Here is a 23,529-nt window from a genome sequence, read left to right as displayed (position 1 = left end):
TGCTTTAGTATTTTTTTTTATAAACTTATAATAATTTGATTGAAACTTTCATTATAAAGACAGTTAAATGTCTTAGATGGTGTGTGCTGGTGCTAAAACAGTCTGGAATAAAATTCACTGTCACCACCAAGAGAAAAATATCACATTTGTTTTATTATTTTACAAAACAACCAGCATGAACAACAGGTAAGCTGTGCAAAAATAAAGAACACTTAAAAGAATGGACCTACTGGCAGAAATATTCCACCAAATCAGAATTAAAATGGAGTAGGACTAGGTTGCCTAAATAAATTCTTATGCCTCAAAAGGGAAACTTATCAAGTACAGTTACCTATTGCTGCTCAGAATTGGGCCTTTGGTAACCACACCTCCCACCCTGCTTTACACTCATAAATCCTATTGAAATTGAAGTGAGGTTCCAGGGGTGCAGCACTTATCAGGCATGGGTCCTTAATTTTTAAAGAGGGTTTGAAGAGCATTGTATCCAACCAAGATTACTGAAAAAAACAAAGTTTCACATAACTGGGAGTTAAGTCAAGAACAGGTGAAATAAAAGCATTGTTTCTGCCTATGAAGAATGATTGTGTCACCGATAGACACTTGCTTTTGACAGATAAGGACAGAAATAGTTACGGGAATATAAAGGGGTGTCAGTACACACGACATTTGAGACAGGTGAGGCAGGCTTTTTAAAGAGTGTAGCTGAAATTTTGCAAATATTCTTGTTTCTTTTCCAGCCACTATACTTCAGGGTTTGTAGAAACTAACTTTAAAAAGGAAGCATTTTGTTCTCTGTGCTTGGTCAAGCTGGCAGGCCCTATCCCATTGGGAAAGGAGTCATGCACAGTTTTTGTGTATTCCAGTACTGAACATAACCAGGTCATTAACAGTTTCCACTGAGCGATCTGAGAAACAGTTCCATTGACAAGTAGAGTCTCTTATAAATACTCCATCTAAGGTGCAGTAAACTCAACACACTGTAGAAAGTGGAGGGAATGGGTTCTGCTTACTGACCACAAGCTTCTGATGTTGATGAGATATATATCCTTTAATATGACCCTGACAGAGATAAAAAGAAAGATGTTTTAGTATTGAAAATTGGCAATAAGTTTTTTTGCTAACTTCAGTCTTGATCAAGCAAAACATCTGTGTGTGCGTGTGTGTGTGCGTTCGCGCACTTAACTTTAAATTCATGAATAGTCCCATTGACTTCAAATAATATAAATAAAAGATATATTTTTATTAAGTCAAATCACACACTTAAGTTAAGTTTGAGGGGAGGGATAGCTCAGTGGTTTGAGCATTGGCCTGCTAAACCCAGGGTTGTGAGTTCAATCCTTGAGGGGGCCACTTAGGGATCTGGGAAAAAAATCAGTACTTGGTCCTTGCTAGTGAAGGCAGGGAGTTGGACTCAATGACCTTTCAGGGTCCCTTCCAGTTCTATGAGCTAGGTATATCTATATATAGTACTTTGCTACATAGGGACCTTAAGCATGCCCATGAACTTTGAATTTGCTGTTACTGACAAGCCTTCCTAGTTGCCAATTTACATTTTGAGGTCCGTCTCTACAAGAAAAAGGACTATAAATTTCCAATCTATTCCTAGATTACCCAATTTTAAGACCAAAGTTTTAATAACCTTTAAACATAGAGCTTAATTAACTCATCTTTGTTCATGTGCACTAGACCCTTACAAGAGTCCAGTAAACTAATTTAGTTCTCTCCTCTTTTATATCTTTTCCCTATCATTCAGCTCATGAACTCTTTGAGTACCTCTATTTTTAGGATGTCAAATCAGGAATCCCATGTCCAACTGAACTCAAATTTAGTATAAATATTCTACCTCAGCCCTAGTCATAATTTACCAATTTTGTAATTGTGGTCATAGATTTTAGCAAAAGGGCAAAGATTGGCTTTATAATGAAAACTCAATTGCAGTCCTTACTGTTTTGCATATAAAAGGCAAGAATTAGAGCATAAGAATCTTCACTGTAGTTAGATACATGAGAGGAACAAATGAGTACAAGTATAACGCACAAGCAGCCCCCCAAAAACCTAAATGCAGTACACTTCCTATTATTACCCTTCTGTAATTAACCTTCCTGTTGTGTGTAGTCATTTCTACCAACAACAGTTGCCAAGGCAAGCTAATGAATGGTGAACACATACCATGTATATAAGATTAGCCAAAATACACTGGACTTCATCAATATCAACATCTTCCACCTGCATGAATTTCAGGGCAACCAGAAAGGCATCTAGAGATAGCTGATGGGTTTTAAGTAGCAAATATCTGAAAGACGCAAACAGAAATACATTTCAGTTATTTCGGCACAATTAGCTCAAAATTCTGCTTCTCTGAGCAAAAGGGCCCTTCTACCATAATTCACTTTGCTTAAGCTCTGGCCTCTAAGGGACAAATAGGGACCCTGGATGTTTTAAATTCAATTCTGTGGTGAAACCAAATGAAGATCTCCCTTCCACAAAATAGGATTTCTACTTCGCTTACACTTTCTTAAACAGGTTCCTATAGGTGATGATTTTCAGCTTCTCAAGGATCAGGAAGATACCACAACGAATGAAGAAGGTCTCGTGTTTTGTCAGAGCATCATTCAATAGCAGAAGATTTCCTTCACTAAAATGACAGAAAATATGGAAGTACCATGAGAAGGCATGACTCTGGGAAGATGAAATATCTAACTCAATGGATATTTTTCACATACTATAAAAACCTTTCACTTAATACTATTTTGAACAAAAATACGTGATCCAATAAATATACTGTACCTCACAGCCTTAGTTACTTCAGCAAACTGCATAAGCTCATACTTTTTCAAAAGCTGAATTGTTGGCATATGGCCCTGAAAAGCAAGCATAGTTAAAAATGTTCAGGATAAGTTTAAATATATTTCCAAATCAATCATCTATAAAAACAAAAATACAAATACAAACATTTATCTACTTTACTTTTTCAGGAAAAAAAGGAGGTGAATTAAGGTATTTGTAGGTCCCCAATACACTACATCACTAATCATGCCAACAAACATTTGTCTGGCATAGTTACAGAAGTGTGGATTTTAAAAACTTTAAAAATATGGTAGTGTGATCAATTATAAAACTAGTATTACAGACTAGGTCATGCTTCACATGATCTAGACTGTTACAAATTTTACACTTGTGTTGCACTCCACTCTGCAAACAGAAAACTGTTATAGAACACACACCAGTAATCATGACTGTGATGTATGTGTCAGCATAGTTAAGATTGATTGTCTAACCAGACATATTTTCCGTAATTTCTCCTGGTGGATTCTTAATGTCCTTTCTTTTAAAAAAAGTTAGTTTGAAAAGACAAAACTCATTCTCATTGTATCAGGTCTGATGAGACTTTGAACCACACACAGTACCAAAAAAGAATTTGTGTTTTTTTAATTTACACAGCAGAGATTAGATTGCACTGAAACATAGCTACCTGGCTGCTATGCCAGTGGTAGATCCTTTACTGGTTGGAGAATCAGATGAGATGTGAAACACAACTCTGCGTTCTAGGTTTCTAGCTACCTCTCAGTGAACAAACAGCCACTTGTGTTATTTTAATACATTTTTAAATAAGTGTAAAGTTTGGAAGCTTATAATCTTGCCAAGTTGGGCTTTCTATGTGGCAAAACTGCTCTAGAAGAGAGAAGACAGTAATTTAAGGTACTAAATGATTTGGTTATCAAAAGCCTTGCATTTCTGTTTCATGCCACTAATAATGGGTTTAGCATTCCCATTTCACAAGACTGCCTCATTTAATGTAATTAGTCATGACTGCTCAAAAGAGCTCCAAGATTGGAAAAAAAAAGAAAGGAGTGAATTCATCAAACATCAGGATTTAAGTTCTCTACCTGGCAATTCCTCTAGCACCCATCTTCAGAGGGTATATACACACCAGGTAAGGGAGGGGCATGAAGGAAAGAATCCTTCCTCTTCAGGCTGTGGACCTGCTCAAGTAGACTATGCAGGCCTTTACATACACTCTTCCTCTTGTGGGGTGAGAAAATGGAAGAATCTGCCCTGACGGACCTGTACCCACTTTCTCCCCCCCCCGTCCACATTTACACAGGGGACTGCTATGGAGCTACAATACTGCACTCCTCTTATACACTAAAATCGCACCATTTACAATGCTATGGGTGTCTTTGTTGCTATGAAGCTAGGAGCAGAATTTGGAATTAGGAAGAGTGTGGGGAATCATACTTTATATTATTTATCAGGATAATTTACAAGTTCAAAAAAAATGTTTAGGGTTGTAATTTTTACCCCCCTTTTCTGCAATTACAAAAATTACAATTCACCAGTTTCAAGTAAGTGCTTGACAAACCATACTTCTCGGCCTTGACCATACAAGGTCTGCATGAGCTGACGCCTGTGTCTGGATAGGGCTCTAGACAGCTTCTGAATAAAAATCAGGGGAAGTCATGCTGTAGTGTGTGTCAGCTTGGTTATTTCTCCCACAGTGACTGATTTGGAAGTAGAGAGCTAAACCACTCACCAATAACATTTTAACTGGCAAAAGGTAAATCAAAATCATCCTTTTGTTTTTCTGACTTGAACGGTGACAGTGCTCAAAGGCGAATGACAGATACTCTTCAGCTGTAGACACAGAAAGAGGATCAGCACTGCTGTTGGTAACGGAGACCAACAGCAAAAATGAGTTAAATATACAAATAAATAATATGTTTAACCGAGCCTGTCAAAACATTTTCTCCCATATTTACAATAACCTAGAAGTATTCACACAGGAACTAAGTCAATCGAAATTGCACACTAACTAAAAGGGTAATATAAACATAAATGCCTTAAGAATTGTTGGATTCACTGAAGATGGGGCATTAGCATAAAAATGGTTTCCTTTTTAAAAGATATGCTGACACTACATTTCAGATGGAGCAGTTGCACAATCAAACTACATTATGAAAAGAATTCCAACTCAATATAGCAAGGTTATTGTGTTACTTTATAGGAGAGGGAAAATTTCAGGATGTTTACGTTTCTACATGCTATGACATTTTCCAAAATTATGTGTTAGGGCTCTTCTTCAGGAAAGTCAGATGGCATATAATGTGTAAACATATGCCCAAGTTGTGCAAGTGACTAGGAAAGACCGAAGAGCAAAGGATTGGAAATGTCCTTATTTGCAAAGGGCTATATTGTGCAACCTTACTCATGGGGCACTCAAGCAAGTAGCCCCAGCACCCACCAACATGAGTGAAGGCTGCACAGTCTAGCTAAAGCAGTGGTTCTCAACCAGGGGTACTTGTCCCCCTTGGGGTACTCAGATCTTCCAAGGGGTACATCAACTCATCTAGATATTTGCCTAGTTTTACAACAGGCTACATAAAAAGCACTAGCAAAGTCAGTACAAACTAAAATTTCATACAATGACTTGTTTAGGCTGCTCTATCTACTATATGCTGAAATGTAAGTACAATATTTATATTCCAAATGATTTATTTTATAATAATATGGTAAAAATGAGAAAGTAAGCAATTTTTCAGTAATAGTGTGCTGTGACATTTTTATGTCTGATTTTGTAAGCAAGTAGTTTTTAAGTGAGGTGAAACTTGGGAGCATGCAAGACAAATCAGACTCCCGAAAGGGGGACAGTAGTCTGGAAAGGTTGAGAGCCACTACCCTAAAGTCTCATATAATATTATTACTGAGAAAGGTTAAATAAAGCTACAATGTATCTTCAACATCAATGCACCAAGAAGCTAAATTGTATGGTACAGTTTGTTGAAAGTCTGATGCACAAGCGACATCCAAAAGGGCAAGAAAGCTGTAAACATCTCTCATATTCATAAATCACCTAGGTACCTTGCTGGACACTCACCCAGAAAACACATTTTAGTAACGTGTGTACCAAATGTATAAAGTGTATGCTAAAGAAGAGTTTGGAGATGTAAATAGTTCAAGACTAATTACATGTTGCAATTAGAATTGTAATGTAATCCATACTCTAATCTGGTTGAGCCTGCAGCAAATCCCTTTGGATCTTGTCTTTGCACTGACTGAACGACAGGTTTTGAGTCACACACATAAAACACATCAGCTGGTGTTCACTCCCAGCAGTAAGAATATAAATCTGTTCTACTGGCATATAGTACCTTGCTTAAAATCACTGTCAAACATCGCCTTGCGTCCAACGTAGTATTTGAACGTAACTCTCTGTGCCATGCTGTACTCATCTTTCAGATTTGAGCTGTCAATAGCTCTAATTAATGGTTTACATAGATGAAGTTTGTTAATCTGAGAAGAAAGTCACATGATTGAAAGGTATATCAATGTAGCACGATGTGAAATGGGACTTGATTTAGAACATGAAATACAAAGAAGACAAACTTAATAGACTTGGATCATACCTTAAAATAGATTTTAAACAGCTGATTCACCAGAAACAACATGCCCCACTTTTTGGAGTCATCAATGCCAGCTCGACTGTTACAAAAGATAAAATATTAGAAATGAATGTTTTAGGAAAATACATATTTTGCTTTTAAAATGAATTCCCTTCACACGCCTTTGATCCATATTTTTAAAACAAATGGTGTTACATTAATAATCAAACAAAAACAAGCCAAAAATTCCTCGTTAATTTTAGACCATACAATCTTCATCAAAACAAAGTGTCCAATCCCATTTCCATTCTATAATCTTTGTTAATTTTAAGATTGCTCAGTTGTGTTCCCCCATCAATGCAATCGCTTCAAATCAAAAAAGTCGCTTGATAAGACAACAAGGGTATCCACCCCAATTTCAAGTCACCTGTCTTACCATTTACACACTTCATATACATATATATATAGCCACCAACAACGTACACGTCCATCTCCTCAGAATTTCACTCAATGCACAACCTTAACTCCAATCACAGCAAGATGAAAGATATCTTCAAGAGACATGATTTTACTGTGAAATTCTCATAGCATTTATTTCTTCTTAAAATACTCAGACTGGAGTTAAGTTTGTATATTTGGATGAGATTTTGAAGAACATGATGTGTGCATCTGAGTGGTCGCACACTGGAACTGAAAGGGAGCTTGTTGTATAGGAGAGAAATCTAAGTGTGCTTTGATATTACGATATCTGGGAGGTCTGAAGAGTAATTTTAGACTTTTGTGTATGCTAATGCTACATAGCTGGAGATTTCCTTGTGATTGTGTTGATAGGAAAAATTTGAGTGATCTTAAGTTTTTTATTTAAGAGTTTCCCTGGATTTTAAGCTAATGTCCTCCTCCAGACTTTACACACTTGTTATGATAGAGGCTACAAGACATACTGCAATAGAGAGTGATTGGGGTTCACTACAGTGGAATTCCCCTCCTGTGGCCTTCTGCACACCTGTATGTAGCATGCGCCTGAGAAGCCTCTTCTCCATGTTGAGAACATTAAAAGTCTTAAGAATGGAAGACTGAAGTAAAACTCCCTCTCTCCCAGTCTCACTGTGATGGCATGTACAAACTCCACACTGGAACAGGACAAAGAGTTAATGGTTTGCCTTGAGAGACCAGGATGTAAATTAGTCTCTTCTGCAACTCCTGCTAAGAATATCAAGCCTAAAGAGAAGCCTCTCCAACTGTAGTTGATATTCAGGAGAGAACACAGCATGAAGGGAAGGAGGCAGGCAACAAAAGTGACTGCCCTGACCCAGATATGGTCTTGCTTAGTTGAGAGAATTACCGTATATACTCGTTCATAGACCGAATTTTTTTAGTAAAAAAGGGAAGCACCAGAGAAGGGGGTCGGCTTATGAATGGGATAGAGAGGGATAGGTGGGACACAGCCCCTCCCTGCAACAGAGGGAGCAAGGAGAGGCAGCACAGCCAGAAGGGAAGAGGCGGGGCCAGCGTCTCTCCACTTCTGGCCACACTGCTCTCCCCCCAGCCTCCAAAGCAGCTGCAGCTCCGGGGCTGGCAGGCTGCAGCTGTGCTGCTCGGCCCCGCCCCCCAAAGCAGGCTGTAGCCACCCAGCCCACTGGAACATGCTGCGGCCACGCAGCCTGGTCTGGCCTGCTGGAGCAGGCTGTGGGCACGCTGCCCAGCCTGCCGGAGCAGCTCCAGCCAAGCCAGAGACATCCTCCCCTGATCTTCCCCAGATAAGTGGGAAAGGATGGGATGGGGAGAGTGTGGGGATCACAGGCTAGGGGTGTGGGTCATGTAGGGGGTGGTCACAGAGGTTACTCCCCCTGACTCCCAGCTTCTCCCCGCCCCAAAAATTTCCCCACTAGTTGCTGTCCCAGCCCGTCAAGGTAAGCAGCTGGCGTGCGGGGACAGTTTACCGCAGAGCCTGCGGTCGCTCGAGGTAAACAAACCATCTCGGTTCACCAGCAGCTTATCCTGATGGCCTGGGAGCCAAAGTTTGCTGACCCCTGAATTATAGGGTTGGCTTATGAACGGGTTATAAAAATTTTCCATTTTTACGTATCCATCTGGGAGATGGGTAGGCTTATAAATGAACTGGCTTATGATCGCGTATATACGGTAATTCTTATGCTTTGCAAATGGGTAAATCATTTCTTAATGATTCAACACAAGATCAAGAAAAGATCTTTCACTCACGTGTCACTAGCACAGACGCGAAAACAGCTCATCAGCAATTCTGCTGCTTTTTCCAACATGTCACCAACTTTGCTTTTCCCTTTCTTCACCAGCTGTTGATCGGCCTAGCATGCAAGGTGAGAGAGACATCATGTATTCCTACGTCCAGGCTCATTTTTTAAAAGCAGTAAGTAGACTAGTCCTTGTATCTTGTAGTAGTATCTTGTAAAGTAAAGAGGTAAGTTCCTTACACCTGTCACCCCAACATACTGTACGTATTAAAGTATCTCTTGGGAGGTTCTGAACACCCCCCGCTCATTAACCTCAGGCTGGCACTGCATGGACAGGAGGCAGGGAGGATTCAGGCCGGCCCAAGCGCAGGGAGGAGAGGGGTGGCCTCTGGCAGCCCTGCGCACAGGGAGACTGGGGGACCTCAGGGAGGGCTTGGGCTGTCCCAGCGCTGGGGCTCAGCCAGGCCCACGGGTGTGCCATTTTCCCGCTGGGAAAATATGGTCACCCTATGTATTGCCAACCACAAGCCTTCAAAAAAAAAAAAAAAAAAAAAAAAATCATGACTCAAGCCACCCTCTCCCCTCAAAAATAAAAGTTAGTTAAAAAATAAATCTGGGTTCTTTTAATTTGCCTTCTGGTGTACAAGCCCTCAGGGTTCACTTCTTCAAGCTCTCTCTGCAACTATGAGGGCCAACAATTTTTCTTGTAAATGACAGCTGAAATTCACAGGACTCCAGGTGCTGGGACTTAAAGAAAAACACCAAATATTGCTAAGCTCGTGATAAAATCATGAGTTGGCAACATAACACGTAAGACTGGAGAGATCTGAAAGGTGGATTAACTAAAGTACAACTTTATCTCTGAGTAAGAATAAAGAAAGACAAACCAATGGCCTTAATATGAACTGGAATTTGCCTTGTCAATTAAGCGTTGTTTTAATTTTGACTTTTGTTTATATTCTCCCCACTTTTAACTACCCTAAAAAAAATGCAAACAGGCCAAAAAAAGAAATGGAGACTCATCCTTGTTATTGAAGATATATCTATTCAAATGCCCCGTCAGCTCTCATATAACACCAATCCAGTGTACAAACTTCTCCAGTCCGATAAACCAAAAACTCCCATACAGACCCTCCAGTTCAGGTTTCTTACAGGTAATATATGGGCCCAAATACATAAACGGCTTTATCAAGATTGGATCTTGAACAAGGAGTAATGGTCTCAAGCTGCAGTGGGGGACGTTTAGATTGGATATTAGAAAAAAAAACTTTTCCACTAGGAGGGTGGTGAAGCACTGGAATGGGTTACCTAGGGAGGTGGTGGAATCTCCTTCCTTAGGAGTTTTTAAGGTCAGGCTTGACAAAGCCCTGGCTGGGATGATTTAGTTGGGGATTGGTCCTGCTTTGAGCAGTGGGGTGGACTAAATGACCTCCTGAGGTCCCTTCCAACCCTGATATTCTATGATCCTCAGGCTGGATGTAGTCATAAATATAGGATCTACTTACTACCCTGTTCAGACCATTTCCTACTCCAGGCAGAAATGAAGTTTTCCCCCACTGCAACATAAACTACCACCATGGTCCATCACGGAGACTCAATCTATTTAAAAAAAAGGTTTCTTGGAGAAAATTCTACCCAATCACGAAGCCAGGGAGTAAAAGCATTACTGAGGCAATTAAGGCATACCCCACAGAGCTTTGCTGAACCATAAATCACATCAGAAACCCAGATTGACATCAGAGAGACTTGCAGGTTCTCAGCACCTCCCAGGGTCCGGGCCAAAAATAAGAGGTGGTTAGAATAAGCAACTTATATTATTACAAGAGTAAGGGTGAAACTCTGAGTATATATAATTTTTAGGGCCGATTAACTGCAGTTAACTCACACTATTAACTCAAAAAATTAATCGTGATTAATCAGTTTTAAATCGCACTGTTAAACAATAGAATACCAATTGAAATTAAATATTTTCCTACATTTTCAAATATATTGATTTCAATTACAACACAGAATACAAAGTGTACAGTGCTCATTTTATATTTTTTATTACAAATATTTGCACTGTAAAAATGATAAACAAAAGAAACAGTATTTTTTAATTCATCTCATACAAGTACTGTAGTGCAATCTGTATGGTGAACGTGCAACTTACAAATGTAGACTTTTTTTTGGTGCATTACATAACTGCACTCAAAAACAAAACAATGTAAAAAAACTTTAGAGCCTACAAGTCCACTCAGGCCTATTACTTGTTCAGCCAATCGCTAAGACAAACGTCCTCTGGAAAATGGTTGAAGCATGAAAGGGACACATGATTCTTTAGTGCATCAGGCACATAAATATCTTGAGATGCCAGCTACAACAGTGCCATGTGAACACCCGTTCTCACTTTCAGGTGACACTGTAAAGAAGAAGCAGGCAACATTATCTCCTGCAAATGTAAACAAACTTGTTTGTCTGAGCGATTAGCTGAACAAGTAATAGGACTGAGAGGACGTGTAGGCTTTAAAGTTTTATATTGTTTTATTTTTGAATGCAAGTTTTTTTGGTACATAATTCTACATTTTACTCCTGGTGGAGTTCTGCACCACTGCACAATGCAGAATTTTGCAGAAATTAGTGTTGTGAGTGCAGAATTTTCTCTCCCCCTCCCCACCCCCAAAATTGGCTGCAGAGATGTTGGTCGCCACTAGGGGTGGCTGTACCCAGCAGACCCCAGCTTGCAAATAGAAAACAATGCCAGGGGGAGGGAACTGGAGAGTTCCCAGCAGTTGCAGTTCCCAACATACCCTGAAGGAAGCGGTGGCGCACAGGAAACGCCCTGCAAGCCCAGGACCCAGCATCACGCCGTTTCTGCCTTTGTATCCCTGGCCTCTAGGAGGACAGGAGATGAGAGCGTCTGGGCCAGAGAAGGCCCTGCAGCTGGGCTCGGGGGGGGAAGGGAGTGAGAGTGTCTGGGCTGAGGGGTGGGGGGGGCATAGCTGGGCTCTGGGGGGAGAAGTGGGTGTGAGTGTTTGGCCCACCAGCTGGGTTCTGGGGGGGGGGGGGGGCAGAGAAACAGGAACTGGGTTGTCACAGGGGTTTCTTTAATTCTCTACTCCTGGAGGAATTTTGTGTGTCTCTGTATTACTGACAGGTATTTTGAAATGAATTATCAAAATAATTAAAACTGGCATGATTATATAGTGTTATTTTGACAAATAAAATTTGCAGAATTTTAAAATATTGTGCCCAGAATTTTTTCAAGCAGAATTTCCTACCGGAGTAACATCTGTAAGTTTAACTTTTATGATAAAGAGATTACACTACAGTATTTGTATTAAGTGAATTGAAAAATACTATTTCTTTTCTTTTTTACAGTGCAAATATTTGTAATTAAAAATAAATAAAGTGAGCCCTGTACACTTTGTATTCTGTTGCAATTGAAATCAATATATTTGAAAATGTAGAAAACATCCAAAAATATTTAAATAAATGGTATTCCATTATTGTTTAACAGTGTGATTGAGATTAATTTTTTTTAATTACTTGACAACCCTAATTATTTTGTAACACCTCCTTACATAAAAGGGAGAACACAGATAAGATTAAGCAAAGGCTGAAAATTTAAGACACTTCACAGTCAAATAAATTCCTTATTGACAGCTAGAGTACATGAAATTGTTAAACTTCAAGTTTTCTGTCTACTTACATTATTAGCAAAAATTCGAAGGTCAAGTGCTACAGCATACATAATAGGCAAAGCCCTACAGAAGCAAAAAATCAATACATTTATTATGCATGAGCAACTAAATCCATACTGCAGGTTAAGCCACACAAGTTATTTTTTAGTCCATATGGAGGTAAGTGTTCCTGGTGGAACAATTTCCTACATATCCAGTTTTCCTTTCCTTAAATCTTACAAAATCACATTTTATAGGAAAATGTCTTTAAAAGGTCAGTGTTTCACACATCATTACTTGCAGTAAATGAATAAAGCATTTAATTAATCTCCAGGTGACAAACTGTCAATCAGAACATCATCCTGCAATCAATGCTTTACTTAAAGGAAAACAAAGTTTGCTAAAGAATTTGAATAGAGAAATGAACAGATTTTGGGCTTGAGTCCCTTATACAAATTCAAAAGGGCAGAGTGACATAACAGTTTTAATTAGTAAATAACTGGTGTACATAACAAACAAATCATTATAGATAAATGAAAGTTATTTTTATGGTGGTATCTTAATTGAACTATGGTTGCATTTTGGGATGAAAGGTAGCAGTAACAATCATCTAAATCTATTCACCTGCCTAGTTACTAACATTACATTTATAAAATACTTACCAGTTTTCTTCTTTATGTGCTTGAAATGCTCGCAGGAATGATGTGTCATATTTAGGAGAATACAACACACAATTTACAAAGTGACCCGTGAAGTAAAATGGGACAGGTGTAAGAGGCTATATGGTATGCCCTATTTCTGAGTGTAGAAGACTGCAAAAAAGGCAACAGATCAGGAATTGGAGTGTAGGGGCACATAAGGGATGAGTCCAGCTCTATTGCATGCTACCTCCTTTACCCTGACTGAGGAAGCGCGGTGCCTTGCACATGGGAGTGGGAGAGGCCCAAGGAAGGGAACAGGATAGTGGCTCTTTGCAATATCATCCTCCCCTCTACATTATGTGGGGGACTCCAGGAGACTAGTTCTCTGGCTTGGGGGCAAGTGGTACTTTTTTTTGACCCCTGTGGAGAGGAGAAGGGGGAAATTTTATTTGGGTTTCATTCGTTACAAATCTAAAGAGCTTTTATATATACATACACACACACACACATACATACACACACACACACACACACATACACACACACACACACATACACACACACACACACATACACACACACACATATATATATATATATATATATACACACACACACACTCTGAAATCAAACCATATTTATATTTTGTAACTCCACATTTGAAAGAATTTTCCCCTCCTCAAACATGAAGTTATCCCAGATAGTTCATTTAAGAGCTCTCAAATGAACTGATGGTAAAGGATATTGTACTATAACTGTTTGGCATTTGTAAGCTTCAATAAAGTCATGGTTTCCAACAGCGTAAGTACATCTGTCAAAAGAAAAAGCATTAAGGAGGACATTGAAAAGTGTTTTATATTTAAAGTGTAGCTTAATATATTAGTCTCCTTCTCTATAGATAAATTAAAGCTTTGCAGTTTGTTTTAGTAACAGGCTTATTAGACGTATTCTTAAACAGCAATAAATATTGGAATTGAATATTGAGTGACATTATACAGCAATAGATCTGAACACATCAGTTTTAAATGACATCTCTACAATTGTCATTCAATATAACCTAGATAGATAAATTTGCAAGATTCTTGAAATGAGAGAAAATTAAGAAGACAATGTCAACTTGACCTCTATTTAATTTTAAAAAGCAGTAAAGAAATACTTTGGATGCTAAAGATGCATGAGAGAGCTCTGCCAGTTTTCACAGGTTTACCATCACTTTTTCCTATTTAAGAAATTTCTCTTTCCCATTTGTTCACTTTTGGGTCTGCTATAGGGTGACCAGACGTCCCGATAAAATTGGGACCGTCCCAATATTTAGGTGTTTGTCCCGCGTCCTGACCGATCTTTGGTCGGGACGCAATTTGTCCCGATATTTCGCTCCACTGGCAGCACTTCCCCCCCCTCCGCCAGCAGCATTGTTTTTTTTTGTTTTGCTCCACCGGTGGACACCCCCTCCCCCCCATGTGTCCCGATATTTTCTTCCTCTCATCTGGTCACCCTAGTCTGCTATTGCTATTAAAAGCAAACACACTTTTGCAGCGCCTGGAAAAGGGCATGCATTATCAATAAGATGGTGACATGGACTATACATGAAGTACTATCAAAATCCACACAGTAAACTAAAAAAAAAAAAAAAAGAAATCAGTAAATGTCTTCTGTATCATTTATTTATAGCAATTTTAGGGATTATTTATAACAGTAATAAGTACAAAATTTTCAGATGAAGGTGTGATTTCTCTCCCCTCCCTCTGCCCCATTTGACAGTGACCTTCCAAATAAATCAGATCAATTCATGGAGTCCTTTCCTCTTTCTACCTGGATAGAACAAAATTAAAATTCTCAATCTGAATCAGTCTTTACCTTAAGTGAGCAGCAAACATTTCATCGTATGGTGGCTCCAGAACTTGTTGACATTTGTCTTCTGGAGATGGAAGCTAATTATAGAATCAATGGAACATTAAATGTATAAAATTCCATAAAAACATGCATTTTTTATCAAGCTAGTATTTTTATACATACAAGCCTTAGCTATATATTAGAACATTAACAGTCATGCTCATTGTAGAGGAAAAGTGGAAAATTAAAGAGAACCAATGTTAAGGAAATGGGGAGGGAAGGGAAAAATCATGTCGAGGAACAAGATAAAGAGAGAAACAAAGGAAAGAGAGAAACTAAACCTGAAAGGTGTGCTGCTCTGGCTTATTAAACAACAATTTTTTCAATAAAAGGATATCTATGACAGAGCAAAAAGAGACAGTACAGACAAAAAGGGAAGGGGAAAGAACAAGAGACGTTTAGATTAGTGACAATGATAGAGTTCACTTCTCAGATACTACAGTGAAGTATAAAAACCTGAACAGAATAGAATTTCCATGTTTCATTGTATTTCTCTGGACAGCATCCTACAATTGTGTTGTGGCGGGAAAGAGAAGAGATGCATGCTAATAGCAATAGTCGCTAATGGAATTCATGTCATATTGCTGCTTCAGTTGACCTTGGGTTAAGTGCACAGTTTTTAAAAATTGCATATAACACCATTAAGTCTTACAGAATTTTAAAAGAGGTTTTAAACCAACCGAAGTAATTTTATATGTCATTCTCTGTTGAAGTCTATAGCTTATTTAAACATTCTATAGATAAAATATAACTTCATTAAACTCTAATCTTTTGAAGAGGGATTTTCTACAGAACTGTTGCTCGCTTTTACATTTTGTAGGATGTTTGTTCTTATAGAGGAAAAAAAATTGTTTTTCCCTAACTATTCCTAGCTAGGCTCTCCTTTCTGGAGCAAGAGAGTTTGGGTTTGTTTTGTGGGGGATTTTTTGCTTACATACGTGTTATGCACATTACTCTTTTCTGTGTTAATTTCTTCAGAACTACCTGAATACTTCCATCTCAGCCCCCAGAAATTTCATGCAAATGAGCAAATTCCTGGACCCTTTCAGAGCCTCTCTGAAGTTAATAGAAGTCTGCCTGTGCACCTCACCTTTCAGCATAGGTGCTGACTTTTGGTTTTGCTGATGGGTGCCCCATCCTGGCCCCACCCCCACTCCACCCACCTCTTCTTGCTCCCGCTCTGCCTCCTTCCCTTAGATCCCCTCCCCTGAGGGCCTCCCACTCACTCCTTTCTGCCCCCCTCCTGCCTTAAGGGCGAGGTATGCGTGTTGAGGGGGGGCTCAGCCTCCCTCCCCAAATTGGCAATTTTCAGCATATTTATACACTTCTTTCATATTCTAGTTATTGAATGTGTGTCTATCATTGGTATCTTAATGTAATCATTATTAAAATAGTAATGAACTACATAATTACATTATCATGAATTACAGAATATTAAAATCATTACACTCAGCTACAAGCGGTCTTCACTAACATCCCAGTTTAAAGACATTGCGTTCCCTCTGTGCTTCACACCTACTTAGGGCCAGTTTGAGAGCTGAGGGCCACTGATGGCTATGGGAAGAAGGCATATTGGCGGGACAAGCAGTGGGGAGTCTCTCCTCTCCCTTCCTCTTTCTTTTCTCCTTTCCTATCACTCTCCCTGCACTTCTCCCTCTCTCGTTTCTTCTCTAAGTCCTTGCTCCCCTTCCTGATGTTCCCCCTTCTTGCTTCCCACCCATGTCCCTTCTCCCCATCTCTCTCTCTCTGCTCCCCACCTCCTGGTGGCTCTGGGCTCCTGCCGGGGTCCAGGGCTTTTCCTCCCCTTAATCCGCCACTGCACCCATCAGCCCTAGCCTAGCTGGGCTCCCTTGAGTCACCTAATGCCTGCTGTGGCCAAAGTCGAGCCTGGCGGGAGAAACCATACAGGTGGACACCATGGCCACCAGCCCAAGAAGCGTGTGCGGGGCGACCCCAGGTGAGCAGGGGCTGGCTGCACTGCTGCTGCTAGTCCGGCCACCCACCCCTAACCCTAAGGCTTTTTTTTTTTTCTGTTGGGTAAGGCTCACTCAGCCCCTGCTGGAGCAGGGGGTGCGAAACAGCTAACCTGAGCCTGCCTGCCAAACAGCTGATTGCAGCTGCGCCCAGGCAGCCCATACCAAACAACTCATCTGCAGAGGCACCCCCACAACAGCGGATACCTGGCTGCCAACAACTGGCCATCCCGGTGGGTGGTGAGCACCCCCTATTTTTTTTCCATGGGTGCTCCAGCCCCAGAGCACACATGGAATCAGCACCTGTGCCTTGCATGATTGGAGCCTTGGTTTGTTAATGCAACTAATTCTTGTACCTGAAGCCTGGGGTTTGCAACATGAGGATGCTTAAATGACACCAATTCTGCACAAAACAGTCCATCTCTGGAATCAATGGCTTCCAGAACCTATACAAAAAAATTACAGAAAAAATTACACACATTAAGGAACAAGATCTAGCCTTAGCTATGTAACACATATTGCCACATAGCTAATAAAAATCATCCTCTTGTGATGACATTTGCATTCTTGTCAATGACCCTGCAAATATTAATTTCTCATATGTTATTCCTAAGAAGTTTTAGTTTGGAAGAGACACATTAAAATTCAACAGGAAAAAGCCAGACACCTTTATTTTTCCTTAGTTGTACAAAGTGTCTCAGATCAGTGACCTCACAAGTCAATTATATGGGTCCACTATCTTTCGTTGGCAGTAGTTATACAGAATTTAGAAACTTTGTATAACAACAATAGACAGACTTCAGTGAAGAAAAAGTACACTTGCAGTCATAAACCAAGTTTTGAATATTTTACACTGGAGTTGATGAAAGGAAGGAGAGTTTGGATTTCATTAATAAGGATTCTTAAATGTATTTCATATACATATTAGTAGTTATTTAACAACACAGCCCAATCATAAAAAGACTAATCCTGCCTTCCCTACTCAGAAAAATCTTCCCCTTTAATTCAAGGGGAAATTTTTCTGAAGTCAGAACTACAGTACTGGACCCAGAGCATCTTTGTGAACTCACATAAGTCTGAGTTTTGGGTATGGATCGGATACAGGATTGGGCACATGGCATTATTTTTGTCTACACTATTCAGGGAAATGTATTCCCACTTCTAAATCAGCAGCAGAAACCAAATTAGTACTAAGGTCAGCTAAGACTTTCAGTAAAGAAATAAAGCATTACTAAACAGTTAAGTATAGTCCGCTTACAATCAATGAGTTTAGTTCCATGTTGACTTTATCTTCAGAGTATATTTTTTTTTAAAAAGACGTTTGATGCAAAATTCTCAATAAATAGAAAAATCTAAAAATATGAAGAGAATTTGGACAATAAAAGATAGAATAACTTTGTTACTGCAGTTAAGAAATGTGACAACAGAGCTAGAGATTTAAGATTCCAGAATGTCCTATCATGATCAAATATACTGCAATGCAAGGATTATTTAAAGGGACATGATCAATTTAAAAATACTTTCTTTTTACAGTTTTACTTCATGCATTTGACAAAATGTTGTAAACAGTCATTTCACTGATTATTATATTAAATTTCCTATGGTTTTGTGGGTCTGTCATAGATTCATAGAATATCAGGGTTGGAAGGGACCTCAGGAGGTCATCTAGTCCAACCCCCTGCTCAAAGCAGGACCAATCCCCAAATTGCCCCCTCAAGGATTGAACTCACAACCCTGGGTTTAGCAAGCCAATGCTCAAACCACTGAGCTATCCCTCCTCAGTCACTCAACAACAGCTGGGGAAAAACCTTTTCTAAAGATATAAAAACCATGACTGATAAGCCACAGAAATTGGGAAAGGGATCTAGGCAGCTAATATTTAATTTTTGGCTCCTTTTGCAGAGCTGACCAAATTTGACATGTCTCATTAAAGTGCTTAAATAAGAGTGTGCATTACATTTGACAAGGAAAGAACCTTTATAGCAAGTATATTTGGGCCTTGATCCTACAATCGCATCCATTAATGCAGACCCCAGCATCTGTGCAAAGCCTTACTGGGTATGTTTACATTGCAGCTGGGAGCAAATCTCCCAGCCAGAGTAGACAGCCTATGCAAGCAGAGCTTGAGGTAACTTACTAAAAATAGCAGTATGGAAGTTGTGGGTCCAGCAGAGAATTGGGCTAGCCTCCCCATCTCAGACGCAGAGAGGGGGTGGGGGAGCTTGAGAGCCTGGACTACCCTCTGTGCTACACCATCCACGTTGGTGTTTTTAACGCGCTAGCTTGAACTGAGTTAGTATGTGTGTCTACTTAGGCTGGGAGGCTCACTCTCAGCTGCAGTATAGACATGCCCACTTCGTAAAGATGCCAGAGCCCACACTAACAGATCCTATCACACGATTGGGGTCTACATATTTATATAGGCCCTGCATTTTTAAGCGCCATATGAAAGTTACTTCGTTTTCATAACAGTCTTAGGAGAAGCTTACCTAATTATCACCTCCCATACTCTCGGTTGCCTTTTCTTGAACAGGGTAAGTTATCTGTGGTATGGAGAAAAACAGGCAATGGTGGTGGCAAATAAAACCCACTTACCTGCTGCAAATACTGGTTGATGGTGATGTGCGCCATGGACAGACCAGCGGGCCAGGCAAGTTCTGGAGATCACGCGCGGGGCGTGTCCTGTGCGGCCAAGGAAACAGAAGTGTCACCGCGAAACGAAGTTATCACGACAGTCTTAAATCCACCCGCGTTTCCACCTCCCCGCGGGGCTTCCCTCAACTCAGCCCGGAGCAGCCCCCGCACACCAAACCCCCATGAGCGGAGCCAGACACAGGCGGCGCGGCCGGCTCAGGCGGGCGGCACCAGGCACAGGCAGGGGGATGGCGCTTTCCCAGGACGCGCTTCACTCTCCCCCGCGGGGCTCCCCCGCACCCACTAACCCGGCTCGCAGCGCCGCTCCCGCCTCACTCCAGCACACCACGTGGGCGGGGCAAACGCTCGACACTTCCATCTCGCGCACGGCGCGCCAGCCTTGCGTGAGTCACGTGACGCGGGCAGGGCAAGCCGCTCACGTGATGAGCCCTCGTAGCGCCCCGCCCCGCGCGACCCGTTGGGTAAAAGTGGAGTAGCTGTTACTGTTCGTCCTGCAGAGTGGGGCGGGCGCGTGGGGCCTGATTCTGCTCCCGCGGAGAGGGCGGGACTATGAGACGAGCGTCACGCGCCCCAGCTGAACGTAGCGTTCCACCTGCTACGGGGTAGCCCGGCCGCGCTAAAAGCGCTCTCCGGCCCTAGTGACTGCTTTGCGTGCCTGTACTGCTCCCGCACGCTGCCGGGAGGGCGCGTCTCTGAGGTGCCTGTAGCTGCAGCGAGCTGGGAAGGCAGCTGGCTCAGTCAGGGGTACTGGAACTAGGGGTGCAGGAGCACCCTGGCTTGGCGTAATAATAACCAAATACATGGTTCACAGTTTTGTACAGTGGCTTTCAGCACCCACCCACCCCATAATAATTATTCTAACATCTCTGTATGCAGTGTTGTAGCCATATTGGTCCTAGGCTATTAAAGAGAGACGGTGAGTTAAGACAGTGGCTATCAACCTTTCCAGACTACTGTACCCCTTTCAGGTGTTTGATTTGTCTTGCGTACCCCTTACTTAAAAACTACTTGCTTACAAAATCAGACAAAAATACAAAAATGTCACAACACACTATTACTGAAAAATTGCTTACTTTTTCATTTTGACCATATAATTATAAAATAAATTAATTGGAATATAAATATTGTACTTAGTGTATCATTTATCGTGTAGTTTAAACAAGTAATTACACTGGTCTACAATTTTTGAGACGTCTGCTTCAGAGATAAAATGTGCTATTTATTATGTATTTTGATGTGCTGAATTCAAATATGACAATTAAAACAACTGATTGGCTACTGTTTCTAAGATATTTAAGTTTTTACATTTTATGTCTATTATGTAGATAGTAGAGTTTTAATCACAAATTGTAAACCTAGGTCTTTTCATATGTTTATGGTTGCTTTACATGATAATATTTCACCTGCCCTGTTTATGTAACACTTTAAAAATCAGCAAAAGGGTTATCTAAATAAAATTTATTATGAAACAAAAGGCAAAAAACTGTTCTGTACATAGTTTAGTCCTATTCAGTGTCTACTCGGCGCTTCTTGGCTTCTCTCATGTATTCATTAAATGGAGCATCTCTTGTCATTGTCCAGCAATAGTCTGCAAGCATTGATGGGCTCCATTTGCCCTCATAGCGTTTCTCCATTGTTGCAATGTCCTGGTGAAATCACTCGCCGTGCTCGTCGCTCACTGCTCCGCAGTTCGGTGGAAAAAAATCTAGATGAGAGTGCAAAAAATGTATCTTTAGTGACATGTTGCAACCAAGGCTTTTGTATGCCTTGAGGAGGTTTTCCACCAACAACCTGTAGTTGTCTGCCTTGTTGTTTCCGAGAAAATTGATTGCCACTAACTGGAAGGCTTTCCATGCCGTCTTTTCCTTGCCATGCAGTGCATGGTCAAATGCATCATCTTGAAGAAGTTCACAAATCTGAGGACCAACAAAGACACCTTCCTTTATCTTAGCTTCACTTAACCTTGGAAATTTTCCACGGAGGTACTTGAAAGCTGCTTGTGTTTTGTCAATGGCCTTGACAAAGTTCTTCATCAGACCCAGCTTGATATGTAAGGGTGGTAACAAAATCTTCCTTGATTCAACAAATGATGGATGCTGAACACTTTTCCTCCCAGGCTCCAATGACTGTCGGAGTGGCCAGTCTTTCTTGATGTAGTGGGAATCTCTTGCACGACTATCCCATTTGCAGAGAAAACAGCAGTACTTTGTGTATCCAGTCTGCAGACCAAGCAAGAGAGCAACAACCTTTAAATCGCCACAAAGCTGCCACTGATGTTGGTCATAGTTTATGCACCTCAAAAGTTGTTTCATGTTGTTATAGGTTTTCTTCGTATGGACTGCATGACCAACTGGAATTGATGGCAAAACATTGCCATTATGCAGTAAAACAGCTTTAAGACTCGTCTTCGATGAATCAATGAACAGTCTCCGCTCGTCTGGATCGTGAACGATGTTGAGGGCTGCCATCACACCATCGATGTTGTTGCAAGCTACAAGATCACCTTCCATGAAGAAGAATGGGACAAGATCCTTTTGATGGTCACGGAACATGGAAACCCTAACATCACCTGCCAGGAGATTCCACTGCTGTAGTCTGGAGCCCAACAGCTCTGCCTTACTCTTGAGATCCCTTCCCTTTATAACTCACTTATCCTCCGCCATTCCCAAGTCAAGGGTCGTATATACTGACCCAAGAGCATATCTTGAAAACTAGAGCCAATTAACAATTGTAAGCATAATTTTCGTTCTCAGTGACCCAGAATTAGTAAAGTTTGACTACATTTATTTCAGAAGCATTTAGGCTGTAGAGCAGTGTTATATGACATTTTAGTTTGTACTGACTTCGCTCGTGCTTTTTATGTAGCCTGTTGTAAAACTAGGTAAATAGCTAAATGAGTTGAAGTACCTTCTGGAAGACCTCTGTGTACCCCTGGTTGAGAACCACTGGGTTAAGTAATATCTCTTAGTGGTGAGAGAGACAAGCTTTTCAGCTACACAGAGCTCTTCTTCCGGTCTGGGAAATGTACACAGAGTGTCACAGCTCTATACAAGGGGGAACAGATTGTTTAACATAAATAGTACATATTTCAAAGGACCAATCAAGGTGAAAGTGGAGTGAGGGGAGTGGTAGCTTGGGTTCATTATTGGGTTACAGGTTGTTGTAATAAGTAAGGCTGTCAATCGCTGTTAACTCACATGATTAACTCAAAAATTAATTATAAAAAATTACCAGTAATCTTGATTAATTGTAGTTTTACTGTACTGTTAAACAATAGAGTACCAATTGAAATTTATTAAATATTTTGGATGTTTTTCTGCATTTTCATATATGCTGTATTCTGTGTTGTAATTTAAATCAAAGTGCACATTATTTTTATTACAAATATTTGCACTGTAAAAATGATAAACAATAGTATCTTTCAATTCACCTCATACAAGTTCTGTAGTGCAATCTCTTTGTCGTGAAAGTGCAACTTACAAATGTAGATTTTTTTTTTGTTACATAACTGCACTCAAAACTAAAACAATGTAAAACTTCATCACCTACAAGTGCACTTAGTTCTACTTCTTGTTCAGCCAATCGCTAAGACAAACAAGTTTACATTTACAAGAGATAATGATGCCCTCTTCTTATTTACAATGTCAACAGAAAATGAGAACAGGCATTTGCATGGCACTTTTGTAGCTAGCAACAGAGGGTCCTGTGGCACCTTTGAGACTAACAGAAGTACTGGGAGCATAAGCTTTCGTGGGTCAGAACCTCACTTCTTCAGATGCAAGTGACTTCAGACTTGCATCTGAAGAAGTGAGGTTCTGACCCACGAAAGCTTATGCTCCCAGTACTTCTGTTAGTCTCAAAGGTGCCACAGGACCCTCTGTTGCTAGCTACAAAAGTGCCATGCAAATGCCTGTTCTCATTTTCTGTTGACATTGTAAATAAGAAGAGGGCATCATTATCTCTTGTAAATGTAAACTTGTTTGTCTTAGCGATTGGCTGAACAAGAAGTAGAACTAAGTGCACTTGTAGGTGATGAAGTTTTACATTGTTTTAGTTTTGAGTGCAGTTATGTAACAAAAAAAAAATCTACATTTGTAAGTTGCACTTTCACGACA

The 23,529-nt window shown here is 40.4% G+C and overlaps 1 protein-coding gene across 1 annotated transcript; it reads right to left on the bottom strand.

Moving 5' to 3' along the window:
- Positions 1–133: 133 nt before the first annotated feature.
- On the bottom strand, positions 134–19,526 carry PCID2 (PCI domain containing 2; the record flags this gene model as incomplete). Its single annotated transcript, XM_034758131.1, is given in 14 exon segments — positions 134–1,059; positions 2,170–2,293; positions 2,510–2,635; positions 2,788–2,861; positions 4,535–4,635; positions 6,150–6,291; positions 6,405–6,480; positions 8,601–8,704; positions 12,282–12,336; positions 12,915–12,956; positions 13,639–13,704; positions 14,751–14,824; positions 17,116–17,205; positions 19,355–19,526. Coding segments are annotated over 14 exon segments (1,200 nt in total). The 3' UTR covers positions 134–969.
- Positions 19,527–23,529: the final 4,003 nt, after the last annotated feature.

Source organism: Trachemys scripta, chromosome 1 (assembly GCF_013100865.1).
Source record: "Trachemys scripta elegans isolate TJP31775 chromosome 1, CAS_Tse_1.0, whole genome shotgun sequence".
In the NCBI taxonomy this organism is placed as follows: Eukaryota; Metazoa; Chordata; order Testudines; family Emydidae; genus Trachemys; species Trachemys scripta.
The sequence above is the reverse complement of the archived record's forward strand: the minus strand, read 5'-3'. Positions and strand labels throughout refer to the sequence as shown.